This window comes from Neofelis nebulosa, chromosome 6 (assembly GCF_028018385.1).
Source record: "Neofelis nebulosa isolate mNeoNeb1 chromosome 6, mNeoNeb1.pri, whole genome shotgun sequence".
Classification (NCBI taxonomy): Eukaryota; Metazoa; Chordata; class Mammalia; order Carnivora; family Felidae; genus Neofelis; species Neofelis nebulosa.
This window is the reverse complement of record NC_080787.1, coordinates 143,035,928-143,051,588: the sequence shown is the minus strand read 5'-3', so window position 1 is coordinate 143,051,588 and position 15,661 is coordinate 143,035,928. Positions and strand designations below refer to the sequence as shown.

General features: G+C 37.2%; 1 protein-coding gene across 11 annotated transcripts in view; it reads right to left on the bottom strand.

Annotated features, from left to right (window-relative positions):
- The window catches only part of SCAF8 (SR-related CTD associated factor 8), a 225,003-nt gene that overhangs the window by 140,111 nt on the left and 69,231 nt on the right, over positions 1-15,661 (bottom strand). For all 11 annotated transcript variants that reach the window (XR_009263417.1, XR_009263418.1, XR_009263419.1 and 8 more), the window contains 7 exons: positions 14,928-15,028; positions 12,290-12,403; positions 10,478-10,634; positions 8,011-8,144; positions 6,287-6,431; positions 3,600-3,668; positions 89-307 (listed from right to left, as the gene is read on the bottom strand). Coding sequence is in view for 5 of the 11 variants with exons in the window: in XM_058735751.1 (XP_058591734.1) it covers positions 89-307; positions 3,600-3,668; positions 6,287-6,431; positions 8,011-8,144; positions 10,478-10,634; positions 12,290-12,403; positions 14,928-15,028 (939 nt within the window). In the remaining 6 variants the exon portion in view is untranslated. The remainder of the gene's footprint in view (positions 1-88; positions 308-3,599; positions 3,669-6,286; positions 6,432-8,010; positions 8,145-10,477; positions 10,635-12,289; positions 12,404-14,927; positions 15,029-15,661) is intronic.

Sequence of the window (15,661 nt, the reverse complement as noted above, 5' to 3'; positions counted from 1 at the left end):
GTGCAAGGCATCTCAGAATTAAACACCAATGTAGAGGAGTAGTGCTTATGATTTAATTTTGTATTTCTGGGGAATCTGTTTGTTTTACCTGATCTGGTGTTTTCAGCAGAAGGAATCTGGTGGTCTATAAGATGAGGTACTTTTTCTTCAGGCTCTGCTTGTTTAGTTGGAGGATTAAAAACATTTCCAGCTGGCAGAGCAGAAGTAGCAAGATTGCTGGCAACAGAACCACCCGGTAAAACAAGACTACCAAATCCAACATCTTTCACGGTTTCTGGAGTCATGGATAATGGCGGCTGCACTAAGGCTGTTTAAAGAGTGAGAAAATATATTTCAGATTTAATTAGGCAAGCAAATCATGTGTTAAGTTAAAATATTAACTATGACCAACACTGCCCTTGCCAAAGTTTTCAATGACTTCCTCTCCTCTCTCCCCAGTTTGGTAAGACTACTCAGTTACTGTGACATACTGAATTCTCTTCTGGTCCCTCTATTTTATTTATAATGAAAACTAACTTCTCACAGCTTGTCTGTTTCATTTTGTGGCATCTCTTTATTACCTAGCACTTATATAATAATTGATGCTCAAAATGACAAATCAGTCATCATGAAGAGGCTAAGTTACATTTAGAAAGTTTTACTTTTTTTTAATCAGGGAAAACAATTTTTGGAAATATTTTAAAGTGTTTAGTAAAATATGGACCAGTACTTAAGAAGTAATACAAAAAAAAAATCATAATTTCCAAGAATGTCAGTACATGAATTCTGAATATACAGAAATAATTCATGCAGAATGACAAATACACACAACAATACGAATCTGCTCAAACCCCCTGAAATTATAATGTACTAACGCCCTTACATTCTCTACTTTTATCAAATGAGGTTAGAAACCCATCACATAAGCGGTAATGTGGACTACAAATAAAAAGGTATGAACATTCCATGTTTTAAAAATTTTTTTCCAAAAAAATTTTTTAATGTTTATTTTTATTTTTAGAGAGAGAGAGAGAGAGAGAGAGAGACACACACACACACACACTAAGGGCAAGTGGGGGAGGGGGGGAGGGAGGGAGGGAGGGAGGGGGAGAGAGAGAGAGAGAGAGAGAGAGAGAGAGAGAGAGAAACAGACAGAAGGAGACACAGAATCAGAAGCAGGCTTCAGGCTCTGGGCTATTAGCACAGAGCCCGACGGCGGGGGTGGGGGCTCGAACCCATGAACCATGAGATCATGACCTGAGCTGAAGTTGGACACTCAACCGACTTAGCCACCCCAGAGCCCCTATGAACATTCCATTTTATTTTCTTTTTTTTTTTAACGTTTATTTATTTTTGAGACTGAGAGAGACAGAGCATGAACGGGGGAGGGTCAGAGAGAGGGAGATACAGAATCTGAAACAGGCTCCAGGCTCTGAGCTGTCAGCACAGAACCTGACACGGGGCTTGAACTCACGAACCGCGAGATCATGACCTGAGCCGAAGTCAGACGCTGAACCGAATGAGCCACCCAGGCGCCCCAACATTCCATTTTAAAGAATGAGTAGAAAACTCTGTTAAGTGTATATGTCATTTATATCTTTAAAAAAAACAGAACTAGAGGAATATAAAATCACAACTAAGCCATCAGAATTTTTAGTCCAATTTATGTCACAACACCATTACATCATTTATTTGGGAATTTTAAGAACTGTTTTATCCTCACATTTGACCCTAGCTTATCTGGACAAACTGCTAGCACGTAAGAGAGCTATAAAATAGCAACAAAATCACCTGCAATCATGTGTAGGAATTATGAGAATTAAACAGTACAGTGTGAACAATGAGGACAGTACCTGGCACATGGCTATATTTCTCCTTCTCCATTAAACTGACCCCAGATTTTCTAAAATGAATAAGCTAAGGAAATGACTGGGGGAGGTAAGCTCTAGGATGAGTCTCTGAATGCTGAATTCAAAAACGGCTTTTAAATACTTGTCTAATTTTTTGAAAAAATAAACAATGCTTCCTAATTAACCAACAATAAATAAAAAAGAAAGATCCTAATCCTGTTTGAACACTAAAGGAGAGAAAAGAAGTTATAAATATAAGGGAAGTGGGTTACAGGTAAGTTCTCTATCCTATAAACTCTCTTTATAATAAAATCCTTTGAACCAGTAATGGGCCAGAAAGCTAAGAAGTTCTCCAAAACTCATGTAGTCGTCTCAAAAGGATAAAGAGGCAACATGAAAGGTCTCTTACTCACTAAAGATAAAACAAATTGAACTTCAAAATGAAAAATGAGTGCAACTGCTCTAAAGTAAAAGTCTATTAATCCACAAACATTACAGAAACTGGAGGAGAAAGAAGTGAAAGGGAAAGGTAGAGAAAGAGAAGAAGTAAGAGAAAGCCTCTTCTCCCCACTTCAGTCACTGGATATTACTGGAAATACCCACAGAACTAAACTTGTGCTGAAAAATGGCACTTAGGGGCAAGAATTTAGCATCTACCACAGTTCTCCCATACAACTGTACCTCAAGATAAGTAACTACTACCAGCTGGTAAGAGAAAGATTTCTTTAGTAAAAAATTCTAGGTAAGAAATGTAGAAAACTTACAAAATTCAAAAGATTACCACTTTGCAAACAATGCAAAGTAGATTAAAAAGCAATAATAATCAGTGTATGAAAAGATCAGATGAATATTGGAAGGGATTTTAATGACCAGGTTCCATTTTCTGAATGCTCTGATCCATCTTAAAATCATTAGAAGTGGGATAAGAAGAAACTGAATGGCAAAAAAACAAAAACAAAAAAAGAAATTGCACGGCTCCTGATGTGATATAATATCAAGTCTATATAACACTCCACCAGGTAAATACTGTTGTGAAAAATGTTGGAGCAGATCCTTGGCAAACCTTTGGTGCTAAAAAACTTCCTATGTACAGAAAAATCCAGAAGATGCAGGAACAAATTCAATACCACAAAGAAGGAAAAATCAAATCCACTGTTTGGGATCTTACATAGAGAAGTGAAGTGTTTCTTCAGCAAATCAAGACTAAAAAAGAAAGGAAGGTCTAAGCAGGACTCCTCTAGATTGAGATATTTAATACACAAAACAAAATCACACAAATGTGATCTGGGGCCTCTTCTCTGAATTTCAACTAAAACAAACCAGTTATAAATGACATTTTGAGACAACAGAGCAAATCTGAATATGGAATGACTATCATATAATAATGTTAGTTTTTGGAAATCATTTAGCAAAAAAAAAGTATTTTTCTAAAAACTTTCAAAGTAGGGGTGGCCTGGGTGACTCAGTTGGTTGGCTAAATGTCCAACTCTTGGTTTCAGCTCAGCTGATAATCTCAGCCCACATGGGGCTCTGTGCTGACAGTGTGGAGCCTGTTTGGGATTCTTTCTCCCTTTCTCTTTGCCCCCCATCTGCTTGTGCACACTCTTTCTCTCTCTCTGGAAGTAAATAAATGAACTTTTCAAAAACTATGCTTTATTAAAATAAATAAAAAATTAAAACTTTCATAAAAAAATTTATAATTCACAAGAATGAGAACCAACAGGTTAACACTACCATGAATAAAGAAAAGTCTCAAAGTAGGAAACTCACATGTTGGTACTACTGGCGGAATAGCAGGTGGCGGTACAACAGGTGGTGGAACCGGAGGTGGCATGAAACCTACAAGGGAAAAAAAGACCAGGAATAAAAGAAGACTTAACTTCTTTTAACTCAAAGATTTCAACAGCTATACATGAAATTCTACATTCTTAAAACAGCTTTCCACTACTATGACCTTTTATTTGTGAATATATTTTCCATTTAAAAAATCACTTTTATAAACACTGTCTTACATTTGATTCTTAATAAGCTAGGAACAGAAATTCTTATCACTATCACTTCCTATTTATTTGCTCAGTTGTGGAAGTCCTATGGCACTCTCTATGATGCTGTAAAATCAAAATTAACATAAGCCAGACAACCTGTTTTGTATTTTAGAATAACTACATGGGAAATTAAATACTGTATTTCCTTTTTTTTTTTTTTTTTTAATTTTTTTTAGCGTTTATTTATTTTTGAGACAGAGAGAGACAGAGCACGAACGGGGGAGGGTCAGAGAGAGGGAGACACAGAATCTGAAACAGGCTCCAGGCTCTGAGCTGTCAGCACAGAGCCCGATGCGGGGCTCGAACTCACGGACCGCGAGATCATGACCTGAGCCGAAGTCGGCCGCTTAACCGACTGAGCCACCCAGGCGCCCCTAAATATTGTATTTCAAACTGCTGATAATACTATATGCAATAATGTTATTTGTAAAATGTGCTGCTGTATTTCTTTGCTATATATGTTGTTTATCTGCTAGATCAAATTATTCTAATAACCTTGGATGTTACTATATTATGCTTTGAGCATTGAAATAAATCTTCAACTTAAGTATTGACTTTTACTAAATTTAAATGTCAAATGATCAAACAATAAATCTGTTTCCTTGCATTGTTAAAATATAGAACTGCCAGCGGCACCTGGGTGCCTCAGTTGGTTAAGCGTCCGGCTTCGGCTCAGGTCATGATCCCGCCATTTGTGAGTTTGAGCCCCATGTCGGACTGTGTACTGACATGACAGCTCAGAGCCTGGGGCCTATTGTCTTCTCTCTCTGCCCCTCCCCTGCTTGCACTCTGTCTCTCTCTCTCTCAAAAATAAATAAACATTCCAAAAGATTTTTTAAAAACTACAGAGCTACCATTAAATTCAATTAAAAAAACAGTGGCTAAAGGGGTGCCTGGGTGGCTCAGTTAGCTAGTGTCTGACTCTTGTTTTCAGTTCAGGTGATCTGATTCATGGCTCAGGAGATTAAGCTCCATATCAGGCCCTGCGCTGACAGCGCAGAGCCCGCTTGAGATTCCCAATCTCTCTCTCTCTGTGCCCCTCCCCTGCTCTTGAGCATGCTCTCTCAAATTCAATAAACATTAAAAAAAAAAGTGGCTAAAAATACTGTGACTATCAACAAATAAATGCTAGACAATGATACTACAAAGTCTATGTGATGATATGAGTTAATCATTGAAAATTATCTTCTGGAAAAAAAAAATTTTTTTTTTAAACAAATTTTTTAATGTTTATTTTTGACAGAGACAGAGCACAAGAGGGGGAGGGACAGAGAGAGAGGGAGACACAGAATCTGAAGCAGGCTCCAGGCTCTGAGCTGTCAGGACAGAGCCCAATGCGAGGGCTCGAACCCACAAACTGTAAGATCATGACCTGAGCCGAAGTTGGATGCTTAACCAAATGAGCCACCCAGCTGCCCCTGAAAAAAAGTTTTAATTCAGATTTCAAATACAGAAAATAACTGACAAGAGTAATCTTCCAATCTTTAAAATATAAAAAGATAAAATACTTATAAAACCTGCACTAATTTCAAATTATGTATTTAATTATAATGTGAAAATTTTATGTTACATAGCAAATAAATTACAACCATTCTCAGACAATGAATTTATTTTTGGCCTTGTTGACAGTTTTAGGAATTCTGTACAATGGCTAAGAACTTAAATTATAGAAATCAAAGTACTTCTTTTCTTACAATATGCAAATCCATGAAGTTCAAAGAAAGATAAAAACAGCTTTTTGAAAAATAATATATATCATTTGATCTTTTGTGCTTTCCTCTCATTCTTCTAACCTCCCATGGGCTAATACTAAAAACTCTATCTCTAAGCTATACAAGCTATAATTTATATTTAACTGACGAGTGTCAAGTAATCTATAGTTTCTAAACTAGAAATGTTGATTCAACAAACTTTTATCAAAGATTAGGTCAAAAAAAGTATTACAAATTCAATTAGCATTTTAAGATACATTATCATTTCTAATGTCAAAATGAAAACCTAATGATTTTTAGGAATAACAATCTATATACATTAATACATACTTCCTGATGTATGAGTGGTAACTATAGACAATTCTGATACAAAAAATTCAACATAAACTTTAAATTATTTTAAGAGTACTTCAATGCTTTTAAAGGATTCCATTTTTTTCTCATCTGTGCTTCTTAAAGTGTGGTCCTCCAACCACGTGCATCACCTGGAACTTGTAAGAAAGGCAAGTGTCTTGTCCCACCTCAGACTTGGGGAAGCAAAAGGAGGCCAGGCCCAGGACTCTACTTTAACATGCTCTCTGAGGGACCCCTACGTATGCTAAGGCTTGAGAACTGATGCTCTATATAGCATTTTAACCTGGAAAAATAACAATTTAAATGATATTCTAAGGAGAGTAAACATAAGATGAAAAGTCCTTACCAGGAGGTGGTTGTGAAGGGTTAAAACTCGCTCGCAGAAAAGGAGGTGGAGGGATTGGACTGAATCCAGGAGGAGGAACCGGCATGGAGACCGGAAATGCTGGTGGAACTAAACTAACTGTAGGCACAGCTGGCGCCACTGGAATCTTTTGTGAATAGAAAATAAAAAGCCCATAAATTATTTTATCCATCTGCAATGAATACATCTTGGAACAACCAGAAGTAACTTATTTCTATTTCTTTCTAAGGAGGTAACAAAAACCACTGTATTAAGTCGTCTTGTTATTTTCCTTTTTGCACACTTGTAAGTGACCCTAACTTAAAGTAACAGCAAGGCAGTATTGTCAACAGATAGTATACATAGAGGCTGAAATCTATTTTACATTCAAGTGATGTACAGAAATGGGCACCAACCTGAAGAGCGAATATCGTGATCAGTTTTCAGCTGCCATCCCCCACTAAGTTTATAATACCTACATACGGTAAGCAACCTAACCATTAGGAAACCTGTCAGTAACAGTTTCAAAATGGCTTGACTTTCTCTTAAGTTAATTTTCTACCCCTATCATAAATACTTTATACTCATCCTAGGTACAATAATTCGCAAATATTTACTTGTACCATGGGTGTACCCCTTTCCTAATTTCACATTTCTCAGTGGTCTATTCAACATCTCAACTTCGTTGTCTGAAAGACTCCAAACTTCACAGGCACAAAACTGAACTCATTGTCCTGCCCCTTCTCAGATAATGATAACTTCATCTTTCCAATTGTGCAAACCAAAACCTTGCCTCTTCTCTTTCTCACAACTCCAATCTAATCATGCCATGAAGTCCCACTCAACACACCATCACTATACCCCGATTATCTGAGCACTTCTGATTCCCTGCACTACCAACAGTCCACGAGTCACCATCCGCTCTCATCTCAATTGCTCCAACGGTCTCTTCACTGGTCTCCCTGCTTTTACTAATGCCCACTAGTCTATTCTCAAAATAATAGCCAGTACAATCCTTTAAAACCAGATCTTTTAAAACCTTTAAAGCCAGATGAAGTCACTCCTTTCTTCAAAATTCTGCAACAGCGCCCCATCTCAGAGCGAAAACCAAAGTCCTATCAGAGATCGCACTCCTGCTAAGCTGCCTCTCATTCACTTCACTCTAGCCCACTTACTATTCTTGGAAAGCACCAAGCACACTCCTGGCCTAGAGCCTTTCACTGGCTGTTCCTTTTGCTTGGAATGCTCTTCCTCAGGTACCCACATGGGTTAATTCCCTCAGCAACTGTTGCCACATTCTCAATTAAATCTACTCTGACCACTTAAAATGATAAGCACCTGTCCAGGTACTCCTGACAATCCTTATACTCTCTCCCTTTTCCTTCTATAATATCTCACAAACCCACTCATCTTGCATTTTCTGTCTCTCCTAATGAAAACCAAAGCTGCATAAAGGCAGGGACTTGTGTGCTTTTTCCTCACTGATGTATCCTTATCCTGGGTGCCTAGAACAGTGAATGTCATAGAAGCAGGCAACAGCATGCCATAAATGAACATTTAAATATACAGGCCACCATTTCTAAAAAAAATTTCTTTTCCTAAAACTGTTGGGACTAAACTGCTTTTTATTTTGGACAATTTCTTCCAAGTTTTATAAAGTAAATACATGAGTAAAAACAGACATGTAAGACAACACATTAATAATAACAGAAACATCCAGCACTAACCTGTAACATAGCAACAGGTGGAGGAAAAACCTCTGCCTGGGTTGTGACCACTGTCTCCTTTTCAACTGGAGTTGGGCTCTGAGTTGTCTGGACCGTCTCTTTAACAGGTTCTGAGCTTTTCACAGTTTCCCACTCTAAACAAAATATTTGAAATTGATTCCTCTGTGTAGGTGCAAAATTTTCATTTTATTTCTGTGTATACATTTACTTCATCTCTAAGTCCTCCATGTACCTTGACACATCTTTAAGATGTGTCCACAACTCTAAGGGCCAACCTAGGTTTTGCCCAGATAAATCTGATGAGAACACCAAGGAATCCAAAGCAGCATGACACAAGACACAAACGAAAGACACTAAAATATTTAGTCTAGAGAGACCACTTAGAAAGGACATAATAGACACAGACCTCAAAGACTATCTGATATAAGAGGAACCAATCTTATTCTATATTGTGTCACAAGATACAAGGGGAGACCAACAAGGAAGGTATTATTAACCCAATAAAGAAAAATCTTTCAGGGGTGCCTGGGTGGCTCAGCTGGTTAAGCATCTGACTTCGGCACAGGTCATGATCTCACGGTTCGTGGGTTTGAGCCCCGCGTCGGGCTCTGTGCCGACAGCTCAGAGCCCGGAGCCTGCTTTGGATTCTGTCTCTCCCTCTCTCTCTCTACCCCTCCCCTGCTCATGCTCTGTCTTTCAAAAATAAATAAATGTTAAAAAAAAATTAAGGAAAATCTTTCTAAAAATATAGTTGCGCAAAAATAAAGCAAAGAAGCTCTCATCATTCCTCCAATGGTTCTCCATCTCCTTCAGAGTAAAGATCAAAGTCATTATGATGACTAATAAGACTTTATATGACTGCGTCTCTCTGTACACCTCTCCGACTTCACCTCCTACTCATTTGTCACTAACTTTGCTCAAACCATGCTGGTGTCTTATAATTTTTGAAGAGACTCTGCACTTACTGTTCCCTCTGTATAGAATGCATTCTCTCCAGAGAGCTCCACATCTTACTCCTTCAAACAGCACTCTCTCCATTAGATCTTCCTCAACTATGTAAAACTGCATTGCTCCACACCAATACTGTCTATATCTCCCTCCCTGTTCCCTGCTTTTTCTTCTTAGAACTTATCAACATAGAAATACTATATAGTTTACCTATTTTATTGTATGTTTCTTTTCACTAGAACATGGGTTGGTAAACTTTCCCTATAGTATTTTAGACTTTGTGGGCCATACGTACTCTGTTGCAACTACTCAGCTGCTGTTGAAAAAAAAAGTCATATAAAGGAAGTAAATGTAAGTGAGCGCAGCTGTATTTCAATAAAATTTTACAGAATAGCCGGCCAGCAGGATTTGACCTATGGCCTACAGGCTGTCATCCCCTGTACTACAATGTGCATGCAATCAGAGGAAGGATTTTTGTCTGTTTGTCTCACTACTATAATCTCAGTTCCTAAAATCACGGTTGGCACACAATAGAAACTAAAATATTTACTGAATGAATGAATGTTTTGGAGGAATATCAAGAAAAAAAAAAAAAGACTGACAAGAAGAAAACACTGAAAAAGCATTTAGAAAATACGTGCATTGGCCTGAAAATGAAAATACCCTGAAAATTAGCTTATTTTGGTAAAAGAGCTAAGACGTGAAGAAATAAAAGCTACATATACCACATTTTAATTACTTTCTCAAGTATCCATTTTAAGATTTCTTACTGGTTACAAATGCTAATCATTTTGTGGATTTATAACTGGTATTTTTAAAAATAAAAACAGGGGCGCCTGGGTGGCGCAGTCGGTTAAGCGTCCGACTTCAGCCAGGTCACGATCTCGCGGTCCGTGAGTTCGAGCCCCGCGTCAGGCTCTGGGCTGATGGCTTGGAGCCTGGAGCCTGTTTCCGATTCTGTGTCTCCCTCTCTCTCTGCCCCTCCCCCGTTCATGCTCTGTCTCTCTCTGTCCCAAAAATAAATAAAAAACGTTGAAAAAAAAAATTTAAAAATAAAAACACAAATTGAAAAAAAATAGGCGAGATGATCATTTAGTTATAAGCATTCTAGAATTACATACATCAGAACTACAGCTCTTTAAACATTCTATTTCTGTCATTCTCAACATGGATACTAATCAAAATAATCTAGGAAGTTTTTCAAAGAAACATCTTAAGTCCCCAGTTCTTATTTAAATGCAAGGAATTGAAATATTTAGTTTCTAAAAGAGCAAATTTAAAAGACATACAAGAAAAATACTACATTTATAGATTTCTGAAACACAATACTCAGACACTTATGAAATAAGACCTATTAAGCATATACATTGGAAAAGGCAGTGTTTCCATTTTCTTTTCCTTCTGGGGAGGGCAGTATCCAGGAAATACACACAGTTCCCTTATGATACAAACTCTAATCAATTACAACCTTTTAAGCACACTTTTTGTTAAACAATAAAACTACCCTTAATGTTCTTACCAGTATTTACAGTTTCCTGGTCAATCATGCCTCCTTCTGCAAAACCTTCCAAGTCATCCACTTTAACTTTTTCCCATGGTATGTATGTAACTCCAAGATCCACATCCCAAAATTGTTTATATTCTGTTTTTACACCTTTGTTTAAAGCCCAAGCAATCTATCAGGAATGAAGAGAGAAAAAAACAAAGCTCAGGTATACTGTAAAAACAAGGTAAAATGTTCAAAATTGTATGTAAACTATGTGAATAAAACTAGTTGGAGAGCAAAGCCTCACTGGATGCTAGAAAAATAATAGTAGCCAAAGTTTTTCCATGTATGTCCTGTTTTTTGTTTGTTTTTAAAATAAAGCCTACACTAGAAAGCAATGGTATTTCTAACGTGGGATTTATTCCACTTCTTACTAACACTTTAAAAAATCACATTTCCAGGGGCGCCTGGGTGGCTTAGTCGGTTAAGCGTCCGAATTCGGCTCAGGTCATGATCTCACAGTCCATGAGTTCGAGCCCCACGTCGGGCTCTGTGCTGACAGCTCGGAGCCTGGAGCCTGTTTCGGATTCTGTGTCTCCCTATCTCTCTGCCCCTCCCCTGTTCATGCTCTGTCTCTCTCTGTCTCAAAAATAAATAAACGTTAAAAAAAATTTTTTTTAAATAAAAAAAAAATAAATAAAATAAATAAAATAAAAATCACATTTCCAGAAACAATCAAATCTACTTTTCACCATAAAAATGTCAACCTACATTAGCAATAATTAGAATAGTTAGAATAATTTAAATAAAATCTTGGTAGTCCAGGAAAGGAGACAATTTCGTTTACATAAAGAAAGAAACTCACTGCCATGAAATGACAAAGCATGGGCATAATAACCCTGAAAGTAGATATCTTAAAGTTTTTAACTCAGTTGCAGAACCTGATGGAATAAATTATCTCCAAGTAGCAGAAATAAAATGTTAGTCACAGAAAAATACACAGTAAACAGTTTAAAGGCAGAGGGAAACAAAACATGTAAGTCCTTCACAGTGGCCTTTGATGTATAACACAAGATGTGAAAAAGGAGAAAATAATAATGTAATTAAGAAGTATGATTAGGAAGCACTGGGAGGAAGAAGTGAATGAAAGATAAACTTGTTGGGGCGCCTGGCTGGCTCAGTCGGTGGAGTGTATAACTCTTGATGTTAGGGTTGTAGGCTTGAGTCCCATGTTGGGTGTGGAGATTACTTTAGATGTGGAGAGTATTTAAAAATAAAATCTTGGAGGGAGGGAGGGAGGGAGGGAGGGAGGGAGGGAGGGAGGGAGGGAGGGAGGGAGGAAGACTTATAAAAATGAAAAAGTTCTGGGGCGCCTGGGTGGCTCAGTCAGTTGGGCGGCCGACTTCAGCTCAGGTCATGATCTTGCGGTCCGTGAGTTCAAGCCCCGCATCAGGCTCTGTGCTGACAGCTCAGAGCCTGGAGCCTGTTTCACATTCTGTGTCTCCCTCTCTCTGACCCTCCCCCGTTCATACTCTGTCTCTGTCTCAAAAATAAATAAACGTTAAAAAAATAAATAAATAAAAAATGAAAAAGTTCTGTTCATAAAATGGTGCCCTGGGTGACTAAGAGAACTGCAAGTGTGATTTCAAAGAATCACTGGACTAAAAGTTTTAGTCATTGTTTTACCTATATCCAATTCGATAACCCAACAACACTGAAATAATAAAGTTTCCTAGAGGTTTTCCCGTAACATTAAAAAATGAAGATGGATCAAATATGTAATTCTAATATACATTCTAATAATCCAATAAAACAAGAGCATGGGTCTCTCCTCTCCAATCTTACCTTAATGACCTTGGACCCAATTTTATATGATCCAGAACTAAGTTTCTGAAGAGCCCGGAAAGCATCTTGTCGGTGAACCATGCAGACATATGCACAGCCCCTGGGAGGAATCATCTATTAAGAAAAATTTTTTCTTTAGATAAGGTGTAAGTAAGGCAATTCATTCTGGCATTATTTTATGGTTTTAATGAAACAAATCATTACTAATACTGAATGGTTTTCCCTTCTCTTCCTTTGGCTGTTTACTGGTACAATCCATGTACAACCAATTATTTAGTTTTAAAAAAATTCAAAACTTATTTGGGTTGCACTCTAAACCATAACATAAGCAAAATCTTGATTATCACATGTCAATTAAAGTTTTTCTAATGCACAATAAAGAAATTTTTAAAAATGTAAAAAGATATGGATACACCACCAGGTAAAAAGAAAATAATATTGTAGGGCCAACATATTTGAAAGCACAGAATTTATTTATAGTACTTCAATTTTTCCACATGTTATACCTAGTAATGTGAGAAAGATTTTTGTTTAGGGAAGTATCTTGTCCTTAATATAAAATCTATAATCTACAAAAAATGATAAAACTAAAGTTTTCAATTGTATAAAACTTCATTTTGTCCAACTGCTTCTGGATAAAGGCTTTACCAGAATAAGAAAATAGCCTTAATTGTTTACACTTTCACTCAGAGTTCACTTCAAGCTACTTTCCAAACTTCAATCCCAAACTTCTCAAAAGAGAAGTCTATCTAACCCCTTACATACTTCTTCATCTTTTACAATATAGATCCAACACTTTTATCAATGCACTGAAAAATTTTCTTCAACTTCACTAAGTGATAAATCTAACAGACTTTCTACTCAGTTCTCAAACTCTCTCAAAACCAAGTGAAAGGTTTATAAATTTTTCACCAAATTTTCAAATCCTGGATTTTATCACTAGCCATTCAATATATTCCAGTTCACAAAATAACTCGGTGCCTACTGTTTATAAGCAGTATGCTCTTTAAAGGTAATACAGGGACGCCTTGGGTGGCTCAGCAGGTTAAGCATCCAAGTTTTGCTCAGGTCATAATTTCTCAGTTCGTGGGTTTGAGTCCCATGTTGGGCTCTGTGTTGACAGCTCAGAGCCTGGAGCCTGCTTTGGATTCTGTGTCTCCATTTCTTTCTGACCCTCCCCCGCTCACACGCGAGCGAGCGAGCTCGCTCTCTCTCTCTCTCCAAAAATAAATAAAAATGTTTAAAAAAAAAAAAAAAAGGTAATAAAGAAGAGGGGAAGAGACAAGGCAAACTAATGCCCAAATGACTGTGGAACAAGAAAGACTACAAATGTCGCAAGTATTATGACAATCCAAATGCTACTTGGATTCACGATCTATTCAGAGCAATGATTCCTGACTCTGCATTAGAATCACCTGTTTAAGTTGGGACACCATAAGAACCTAAAGACACTGATCCTGCACATCCCTATTTTTTCAAATGTCAATACATTTCTGATATCTCAGCTGAGAGAAAATCAGAAACAAAATCAGAGGCTATATGATCAAGGAAGGGCTATAACAGTCATGTTTTGACAGGTGAAATTTAAAAAGACAAAAGATTAAGAAACGCCTATAACATTCTCATGGTGTAGAAAGAGGAATATGAAACTCTGAAGTTGAAACATCAATCAATCATCTATTTATTGTCTGTGCAACTCAGGCGAATCACTTAGATTCCTCACTGGTAAAATAACAACATGGGAATTACTTAACCAGCTTCTTGTGAGATTCCAAACAGATCATATATAGTCGAAAGTAGTATATGAAATGGTCAATTCATATGAAGAGTGCTGTTATTAATGTGGAAAAGTCAAATTCGGCCATTTAAAAAATGTTGGGATCTAAGACTAGAAAGGAAAATCAGCCAATTTCCTGGTAAATAATGGTAAAAGGTCCAAATAGACATAAAAGTAGAACAGTGAATAAAATCAGAGGGCTAATGAATCAGAAAGCTCCTTAAACAAGCAAATAAATATAAAACATTCCATTACTTAGTTTTAGCCCCAGGGAAACACAACAGACCTCCAGGAAGAAGCAAATACTCAAAGAAGGGAGACAGGGTGGGGCCAAAGCACTGCAAGAATCGAGTTGAGGAGTGAGTTATGGTCAAGTTACTGGAGATGCAGTGGCCACACAGATTTTCTTGCCTCAGAGGGAGATGGGGAAAGGGGAGTGGACTGGCAAAAGATTGGGTCCCCAAGTCCAACTGTGTCTCCAATACTAGCTATGTGCTCATGTGCAGGTGATTACAATTCTGGGACTCAGTTTCCTCATTTTCATTATTTAAAAAAAGAAAAGGAATTAAACTAGGTCACACATAGGGTTCCTGCTAACCCAAACATCTGATGACTTTAGGAACCAAGTGCTATACTGCTATAAAGCCCCTAAGAATATTTTGCTAGAATTCCACTACGTAGGCAAAATTAATTGAGGTAAACAAAGCAGCAGAAATAAACACGAAATGATTAAAGTCAAATAATCTTTGTAAAGATGTGCAATATTAAAAAGGACACTACTTGGCTAATTACAAACCAAAGTGAGTCTTTGTATGCGTGAAAATCCTCTATATAAACTACTGTATAAGAAGTAATACTTACATTAATGGATTCAATTTGTCCAAACTCTTCAAACAGATTGGTTAAATCTTGCTGGGTTGCCTTCTTATCCACCTGACCAACCCATAAAGTAGTACTACATACTGTCAAGACATAAAAGAGACAAACGTTCTAAATCACACAGACACAGTTACTTCTTGCAAGCAGCTGAGGAAAAAGCACTAAGAACAATAATTTAAGATGGATATTTAAAACTTAAGTGACATTTTTATCTGCTACACTTAAAATGCACTAAAATCCCAGGTATCCATTCACATCTATTATGAATCAACCTCTTGTGTGTTACCTGTTCTCAAGCTTGGCTGTACACTTTAATCACCTGTGGATACCTGGGTCTCACTCTAAAAGATGAAGGGCTATGGGGTATGACAGATGGGTGTTGGGAGTTTTAAAATTCTGTAGGTAATTCTAATGTGCAACAAAGTCACAAAAACACTTCACTGCAATCCTAGCTGTGTACCTTTAATCTTTCTCTGCTGGAATCATTAAGTGGATGTTTCTTTCTAATCAACAGTTGAATTTGAAGATGGCGCCTTATCCTTAAGGAAACAATTTGCATGGAGATATAAAAGGGAAAAGGCTGAATTAGAACCTGTTATCATGAAAAACTTAGAAGATACTTTATGGGAAACCACTTCCCTTTAAGAAACAAAGCTACACATGGGACATCTTACCTACTTTAAGCTGTACGGTTCACGCGTCCATGAACATTTTCT